The sequence below is a fragment of the Cystoisospora suis genome, assembly GCF_002600585.1.
Source record: "Cystoisospora suis strain Wien I chromosome Unknown contig_1069, whole genome shotgun sequence".
In the NCBI taxonomy this organism is placed as follows: Eukaryota; Apicomplexa; class Conoidasida; order Eucoccidiorida; family Sarcocystidae; genus Cystoisospora; species Cystoisospora suis.
In genome coordinates this window covers 2,448-11,912 of record NW_027153870.1, presented here as the reverse complement: position 1 = coordinate 11,912, position 9,465 = coordinate 2,448, and the positions used below count along the sequence as shown (strand labels likewise).

The window sequence follows — 9,465 nt, the reverse complement described above, 5'->3', positions numbered from 1 at the left end:
ACATCTATACTCAGTCTGAAGGAGATACATGGCGTGTCTTTCTACGCCATATCGCTAAAACGATCAGGATCTGCTGTGAACGAACAACCCTGTTTACGTGACAAGAATCATTATCTCGATTCTCCCGTCTCCATTCCTGGATGTATGTACACCTGAATCAAATCGAATGGTCCCCTCACTCCGGTCTTCTACCGGTTCCTTTACTTGTTCATGAAAACCATGGTCTCAAGAACGATACAAGACTACCATCTACCATTATCGTAACGAAGTAGAGGGATGTCTGGAGCGTAGTAACCCACACTTCCGAAAGAGACTTAAGATGAACTAGAAAGAACTGAAGAAGGAAAGTGCCACTACAGATGATAACTTCTTCTTATTGTATCTGTCCTCTTAGTTGTTCTATATCTCTTTTCTCTCCTCAATTAAGGCTGTTGAATCTCTCTCTCTCTCTTTTCGGAGTGAGACAAGAATAGGATCCCTTCTATCTACCCTTTGGAAATAGAGGATGAAGGAGCTCAGATTCGACAGAAGAGATCGCTAAGATTCCAGGGAAATTAGGAGGCATCCCCTGCTAACCCCGGCTCGCGCAAGTCCTCCAAAGACAACAATACCAAACTGATGTCTCGTCGCTTCCCCATGAGATAGTGATGATACACACAGCTCACTCATTCTCACTGCATTACCTTCTTGAACGAAAGAAAGAAAGGAGAAAGTGTTTCATTCGATCTTTCCGGTTAGGCCGGTAGCACCACACACTACCAAGAGGAATGAATGAATCTTCGGCTCTCCCTTTCACAGACAGCGGAAAAGAAAAGAAGAGAGATGAAGAACAAGACCACCAACAGGAGAAAGAGAAGAGAGAGATGGGGGATCACCTCGCTTTCTTACTCTCCTTTCTTTTGCTCCTCCTCCTCCTCTTTTTCTTCAGAACTACAGAATTGTACCTGACTATAGCAGTATGGAAGCTGCCTAGTACCGAGACTCCCAACCCAGCAATCCATCCATCAAGAAAGAAAAATTACACCTGGCGATTAAAAGAAAAGAGAGGGAATGAAGGAAAAGAAAAGAAAGAGACTTCATCCAGGGTGGCTAGATCTCCAGAGGCGAAAAGAATGAGGTTACAATCTTGGCAAGAATGAAGATAGAGGGCGAAACAAAGGAAACAAAACCTACCAATAACGTAGCAAGAGATATGGAGAAAGACAGATATGTGAATAAGGTGGGATGCTTTCATCCATCTATCTATGTATGTATGCATCTTCCTACCTATCTCTATCCATACATATTGATCTATGTATCTCTTTACCTGTGTCTCTATTACTTGAGAGAAATCATCTCTCTTACCGACGACGGAAGGAAAGGAGATGAGAAAGACACCGAGTGACCCTAATCATCTCTATATCTATCTCATTCTCTCTCTTCATCTCTCGAGAAGACGACATAACGCCTACATATATATATATATATATAGATGTGCATCCATCCATACATTTCCCTCGCCCGTCGTCGTTGTATAAGAGGAGATCTGTCTGTAGTACAAGAGAGGTTTCATCGTATCATGCATGAACACACCAAAGAGAGTGTCAAAGACAGCTCCCCCAAGAAGAGAGCTCCTAAGTTAAAGAAACCTGTCTGTCCAGCTAAGAGTTCATCTACTGTACACTCGTTCTCTTGTACAATCGACCCCACAAAAAAGCATCGACATTGTCTCACATTCTCTATCATTCTGATCATTGTCGACAGGAAGGAAGCAGGTGAAAAGAAAGGAAAGAGAAGTTCTTCATCTCTTCTCTCTCCTTCCTCTTGCTTCTTTCAGCAAAACACGGGAAGAGAAGAGAAAAACTCGTCCCAGGGGGAAGAAGAAGCGGCAGACGAGACATAAAAAGAGGGACCATCACGCTGTGGTGAGATGATGAGAGAGGATACGCCAGCGGGGATGATCGACAACAAAAAGAAGGGAAAGATATGAAGATAGATAGATCTCCTTATCTTAACTATGTAAGAAGAAACATCACAAGAAAGAAACATCGGAAGAAACGAGGCGCCTTTACACTAGCTTCCTTCTACATGCATGCAATCAATCAGACATGAACCAAGGTTTCTCTCTACGGAGAATACCATTCCCGAACTTCTCCATCTGTACAGATTCCATCTTTACCTTTGCATGTCTCAGGAACTAACACCTGTAAGAAAGCTACACACCCATAGACACTTCCTTATTTACCTTCGAGAGTTGAGAGAGGAGAGAGAGAGACTCCTATCCACACGAAAACAGCTAAATCTCCTATGATCGAATCACTTAGTCAACCCCCTACTCAATGCGTCAGACGGAACAACTCCTTTAAACCGGACAAATAGATAGATACACTGTCAGCCTTCTATCTCACATCAGAACTCGGATTTAACTATAGTCCAAAAAGAGCACTTAGAGAAGAAGTACAAGCCTCTCCTCGGCCCGCCCACTCTCTCTTCGAGATCGATGAGGTGGACGTTCCACTTCCACACACATCTTTACAGAGAAAAACACTCCCTCTCTCTCTCTTTCATTTCCTCTTGCCCTCCAAGCTAGGCAAGGCAACTTCGACTAAATGCCTTACGAACTTTAGTTCTGAAGACTCGCAAATCTATGGAGAAAGAAGAGGAAGAAGAGTCGGAGCCGGGAGGGAATGTCCTAGAGAAATCATCGAGAAGGTGGCGAAAGAAAGAAACTAGGCATCGCCGGCTTCTTTCTCCATGTCATATATCTTCTACATGTATTCTCTTCTTTCTCTTCCTAGATAGAATCGACAGTCTACACAACAAGCACGAAATTTTTCATGAGAACTTCGGTCATCTCTTCTCTCTTTCCTCCTTGAGAAAAAAATGTTGATTCATGCATGCAGGCACGCATGCATGAAGACACGCGAGAAAAGGAAGAGAGAAGCGAAACGGCCTCACTCATCTTTCCCTCCTCTTGAGAAAAAGAGCACCTCGGTATATGTATCTCTCTCTTCTCCAAAAAGAAGAGAGAAACAAAGCTGCATACATCTCTCTTTTCCCCACGACACTTCGGTAGTCTACACATCAAAGCTCGATCAATGCATGCGCTCGAGATCGTAGTAGGAGTAATACAGGCTGCATGCGTCATCTCACGTGAAGATTCCAGCTGGCTACGAGGAAAAGAACTAAAGACAAGACAGATGGGCCTTCAAGTCACCAAGCTCTCTTGTGTATTTCTTTCCTTTTCTTCTCTTTTCGATGCACGAGGAAGAAAGAGAGATGAAAAGAAAACACCCCGAGTTTGAAGGCATACGAGGACAAGAAGAGAGGAATCTCATCTCTTCTCTTCTACATCTCTCGTCTTCTCTTCAGAATTCTCCTTGTCTTTCCCCATGCGCTCTTAGCTCTTCTTGTGCTTCTACCCCGTTACCAGGGACAGAAGAAAGCTTGTTTCTCTCGAAGAACCCTATCCAGTAGTGCAAGAGAGCCACCCTTATTATCTCAGCTGTACATACGGCTCGTGGCACACAAATCCTTCGCTTACATGTATTCTCAATTTCTCATTCACACTTGTCAGATTTTCTACTCACATACAAAATACCTGACGAAATATGTATGTATGTATATCTATACATATATCTATCTAAAACATATATATATATATATATACACCTCCAGATGAATACGTGAGTTTGCATGTGTAAGAGCGTCTCCAAAAAGAATCGTCTCTAGTTTCTTATCTACAGGTAGCCTGCCCCCTTCACTCTCATGTCCAGCCTGAAATCTCAACTGCTGCTGCATGCAGAGAGTTCCTTATTCTTCGTCTATAGAAGATGAAGAGGAAGCATGTGTCGTTCAAGTATTACCACGGCCCCTGCGGGTGAGATCTTCCCTCCCCTCACTCTATCTCTTTTTATCCTCGTCTATCCCTATCAGCTAACTCATCGAACACTCCTCTCTAGTCTGCACTCTATAGACCACACGGTGTAGAAACTCGCCTCTCCTTCATCCTGTCCTTTCTTTCTTTCTTGTTCTATCCTTCTCCCTTCCCCTCCCTTTAAAGAACTTTCGTTCCTTGGCCGGTCTTCTATCTCTTCGTTTTTCTTCTTCTTCCTCCCTCGACTCCGGGCTCTTTGACCGAGAACGTGTCCTACTATCTCCGCCTCTCTTTCGCCGTAATCCTTCAGAGAAAAGAACAAAGCGGCAAATGGGTGTTGTAAGAATCGCAGAGACAGACATCCATCATAGAGAGGAAGAAGAAGGAAAGAGCTATAACCGAAGACGACGATCAAGGAGGAGCGTTAGACAGATGGCGTGAGACTCCCTCTCTCATACTTCTCTATCAATCTGTTGTGTACGGATGAAAGAGAGATGAATCTTTCTGCATTCTTCTCCTTCTTGACTTCTCCACTTCTTTGATAGAGACTGTCATCATATCTACCGTCAACTGTACGTACACCTATGCCCCTCTTTCTACCTCGCTAGCTAGTAGCTAGCTGTCCCTCCTCAGTCTTCTTGTAACTGCGGGATTAAAGAGCTATTCCTCTTAACTCCGCGGCTCTCATTCATAACCTTGCTATCCCTCTATTCCCGCTCATCTTAGCTGTAGGGTTTCTCTCTCTCCTTTCCTCTTTCCTTCTCTCTTTCTTATTGCATGCTCTGTTTTCTCTTCTCCCCTTGTCAAGCCTCTGCGTGGTCCAAACACAAAGACAGATGTGAGGACCATTCAGAGTCCCCCGTCTTAAAGTAAAGCTGCAGTTACTCATAGAAATGATCCGGAAAGAAAGCGTCGCCGCTCCTCTCCTCCCTTTACATGTTGCCTTGACAGATATCTACCTATCTCTCTATGTCTCTCTGTGGATAGCTATGACAGGAGAAGATGAAGAGTTTTGTATTCTTTACACTTTGATTCCCTGTGGCCTCCTCGTATTCATGTGAACCCCTTTGGCGAGGTAATCTATAGAAGGCTGAGAAGACGAGGCTAGAGAAGAAGAAGAAGGAGGAGGTGGACGACCTTTGGAAGAACTTGCTGAAGAAGAAGATGCTGTTGACGAGGGTGCCCCAGAGACAACACGAGGCCTACGACGAGGAGGGGGACGAGAAGAAGCAGCTATTGTAGAGGGACGTTTCGTTTGAGGAGGGTGAGAAGAAGAAGGTGAGAAAGAGGGAGATGAAGGTGAAGGATAAGGATGTTGAGAAGGCTTAACCTTTCCTTGACGGGAAGAAGAAGAAGATGATGGATGCGGTGCTCGTGTGGGAGAAGAGGAAGGAGGATCTGAATAAGGAGAAGAACGAGACGAGGAAGAAGGTCGAGAGGATGGCATTTTGTGTGAAGAGCGACTTGCAGTTGGGGAGACAGAAGGGGTAGGCTTATGAGAGGAGGAAGAGGAAGAGGGGGAGATAGCTGGGTTTGATATAGTCCTTTTTTCCTCTTCATGAGAAGAGCTTTCTTCATCCTCATTTGAAGGAGGAACTAGTTTCTCGGCTTCTGTTCTATTATTCTTCACTACGTCTTGCTCCATAGTAGACGAGAGAGCTGCTGATGTAGATGAAGGGAGACGAAGAGATTCTAGGCGTCGTTCTACTTCCTCAGAGAGAACAGATTTCTGTAAGAGCGATTGCTCATCATACAAAGAGACATCATGCGATGGGGGAAGAGAGCTCATATGCATATCGGCAGAGATCGACTGAGGAAGAAGAGATAGACCTGAACCTCCATGACCATGTGTAAGTAGAGGAAGAGAAGATGAAGGAGGAGGAGAAGATGAAGAAAGAAGAGACGCTTGGAGGCGAAGATAAGCTGCCGCAGGATTGAAGAAGATTGTCGAGATCACGCTCCATAGAATATTACATAGAAGCCAGCATGTCTGAGAGGTGTACAGACACATGTACACTGAGAAGCAATCGATCATGACTCGATACCCGAGAAAGAAAGAAAGAAAGAAAAAGTGTCTTTCCTCTTCATCTTGTAGAAGAGAAAAGACGACTGAGGAAAGGGACGTGATCTCGCATCTACTCCTCGACAGACAGATATATTTAATGTGAGTGGTGGACAGCAAGACGAAGAGACAAGAGGAGAATCGATCAGAGAGAGTCCTGGGTATAGGTGTATATATAGAGAGAGATAGCCATACGTACAGTGTGTGTGTTGGTGGAAACTCCAGTCAGATACGCATGCTCCTCTCTATACAAGTACACCTCCACATACAGCTACAGGACAAGACACACATGTACATGGTACAGTGGAGTTCCTCGTGCTGCTGCACACTCATCGGGATAAATATAAAGAAGCATCATACCTAGAAAGCATTGCATACAAACTACTTCCATACAAGAGTCTATGTTATTCTCTGGGTCAAAACACTCAGAGTACATACACAGACTACCTATAGTCGCATATACATAGATGTATATATATACATATGTGTATGCATTCACGTATACGCGTGTACGTGGTAGGAGAGAGGGCAATAAGAATTCTCAAGGGAAGAGTGGAGCAGGCATTTCCAGCCACTGCCAAACATGATAAGAAGGCCATGGTGAGCCCCTGAAGAGAGAGAAAGAGAGGGAGAGAGGAGAAAAATCGTCTCACTGAGAAAGCAAGGCGAATGATGCCCAAGCGCCTTAAGATGACGTAGGTGCAGCAGCAGAGGAAGAAGAGGAACGCGAACCAAATAAACTGTGAATCAGTCGCAGTCCTATGTGCGTTCAAAACGAGAGAGAACAAAGACACACAGGAATACGTAAACTAAGTGAAGCTGAGGAATACACTCTTTCTCGAAGATACATATCTGCTCTACAATGTATACGACGAAAGACATGTACATTCTCCGCAACATGACAAGCCAGGTAATATACATACACACATACACTTACACTATATGCATGCACGCTTCACAAAAAGTTGAGAGACGCGCCAGATTCTATTCAGTGGAGAGGGAGAAAACTACAGTAAAGGAGATGGAAGCCTCAACCCGAGATGATGGTCTTGTGTCTACCTCAACGATTGAGCCACAAGAGACGAAAACCATTTCCTTGGAGTGTACATACACCACAAATTGGAGTGTACATACACCGTGAAGTGGGAAAGCACCACTTTACACCGTGAAGTGGGAAAGCACCACTCAAGACGTCACTCAGTCACCGACTCACTGAAACAAATTCTTTCAGAGAAACGTTTCCTTTTGTCTTCGCATGAACACATAACACTTCATACATTACGACACAGCGGAAGAAGAAAACCTCTTCTTCTATCCTCCAGCTTGGGCCAAAGAAGAAGAGCAGGGGGATGATTTGCATGCAACAACTTGGTAGGTCTCTCTCACCCCTTAGGGTTCTCAAGCCAGAGAACCGGTTGCCAGCGGAAAGAACAAGGATAGCCTCACGGAATTTACAGTCACACAGTATACGCAGAAGAAACAGAAAGACACCAAAAGAAAAGAATAAGTAACTCCTCTTCATACACCACCATTTCTCGACACTGGATATCAAAGACACCTTGAAGAATGAAAGACATCTAAAACGTCGGATGACTGACAACCCTGAGCGTATGTACACCCGAAGTAATTGGAGTAGCGAGGGGCCTATCCCGACGTCACCCATCCGTCCCATACGCGACATGCGGTTGAGTGTGGACGAGGGTCGCCTTCACTGGCTGGGGGGATAGACTAGATAGACTGCCTCTATGATTGAAGAAAACGACGTCAGGAAGAACCACGCCATAGAACGATACATGAGATATCGGCACTTATTCTCATCGTCTCGATGCATGTGTGTATCAAATAGACACATATATGTACTCATACACACACATACATGTATGTACATATATACACATACACAGGGGGAAAGATACATAGATACATAGGATATATATATATATATGCATATACATGTACAGGGCGCACAAGAGGTAAACGCATGTACGATAAGTGAAGCGCATGAAGGAGATGAGGATGAGCCAATCAATCATCATGTTTCTGTGTCAGATCGACTGGTGAATCTGTCCTTTTTCTCTTTCTTCCTCCCTTGTCAGTCATTCCTTCGATGCTTCTTTAGACCCGTTTCTTTCATTCTCTCTCAAGAGAAGTTTTCTCGCCCAAGAGATCCCCCCAAAAGAAGAAATCTCTTTCATTGGCGACTTTTTCCGCGCATGCAGAAAGAAATGAAGAAAGAAAGCCGAATCTCAGGAGACTATTAAAACACCCGCAACACGGGGGAACAGAGGGAGGAAAGGAAGGAGCGACCGAAACTTCGAGAAAGACAGCAAAGGAAAACTTTGACTACAGATGTCGATTGGTTCGAAAATACTGCTGTCACTATGCAGACCAAAAATACCAGACTTGACAACCACGTGTACATACACCGCAACAGAGCCAGGGAGAGACAAGATATACAGACCATCATATATATATATATATATATATATATATATATATTGTACAGGGATACATAATGACGGACTTGATCGATGATATACGACAGACATTACCACATCGATCTCCTATCTGTTTATGTCTCTACTGTAGGTAAAGAGGTACTCCATGAGCTCCTAGAGATAACGGTCTTCTCTGAGAAAGAGAAGAAAAGAGAGGCTTAGAAAGAAGAAGAGAGGAGAAAAAGCAGAAAGAAAGATACCTCTTCTTAAGTATCGCCAGGATGCTTTTCGCCGAGGTCAAATGTTCGCCAAAGACTGCAACACAATCAGAAGGTCGTAGTCTCTACTTCAATGACAACGTCTCTCCCTTTCTTTCTTTCTTTCTCTCTTTCTTTCTTTTTCTCCTTCTTTGGCCACAAGAAAGAAAGAGACAGACCCAGAAGAAAAGAGGAAAAAAGCAGCTCTCTCACGTGTCATGAAAAGCGAAGGAGAAAAGCACATGAATGAAATATACAACCCTTTCTCTTGCACCCGACAGTAACTTATACCCCCTATACACACACACAGCTTTCCTCCCTTTGCCAAAAAGAGACAGGCAATCACGGCCAGTCGACATAGATAGATATAAAAGACATACCCTTTCTTTCTTCTTTCTACGTAGGTATGAAGAAAGAAGAAGAGATAAGAAACCCCAAGGCAGAAGAAGCCTGAAAAGTATTTCTACCCATCCTACGCTTTCACCACCCCCAAGAAAACATCCCGTACAGCAAGAGAACACGAACGACACATCACTCACAGTTTGAACCAGCTAACTAGCTAGCTACTCAGCTAGCTACCCGCCAGCAGGCTAGCTAGCTGGTTTGAACTACGTGATGCTGACCGGCCGTCGAAAAGTAACATAGGAGGAGGAGCCGATCGACGTCGCCATGTCCGCTCTGCTCTCAGATCCTATTCGGGCTCTTCCAAAAAAGCAACAGCAAGTGTTTAGGGCTTAGGGTTACAACTTCACATCTCGCGAGAGCAGACATGCGTACATTACATACATACATACATACAATAGGAACCCTCCATACTTCCTCTCGATCCGGCAATCGATTGATCGTCGATGA

The 9,465-nt window shown here is 44.3% G+C and overlaps 1 protein-coding gene across 1 annotated transcript; it reads right to left on the bottom strand.

Annotated features, from left to right (window-relative positions):
* Positions 1-331: 331 nt before the first annotated feature.
* On the bottom strand, positions 332-8,663 carry CSUI_002557 (sec20 protein; the record flags this gene model as incomplete). Its single annotated transcript, XM_068062757.1, has 4 exons — positions 332-1,024; positions 1,714-5,846; positions 6,572-6,677; positions 8,617-8,663. Coding segments are annotated over 3 exons (1,122 nt in total), but the record flags the coding sequence as incomplete, so codon positions are not given.
* Positions 8,664-9,465: the final 802 nt, after the last annotated feature.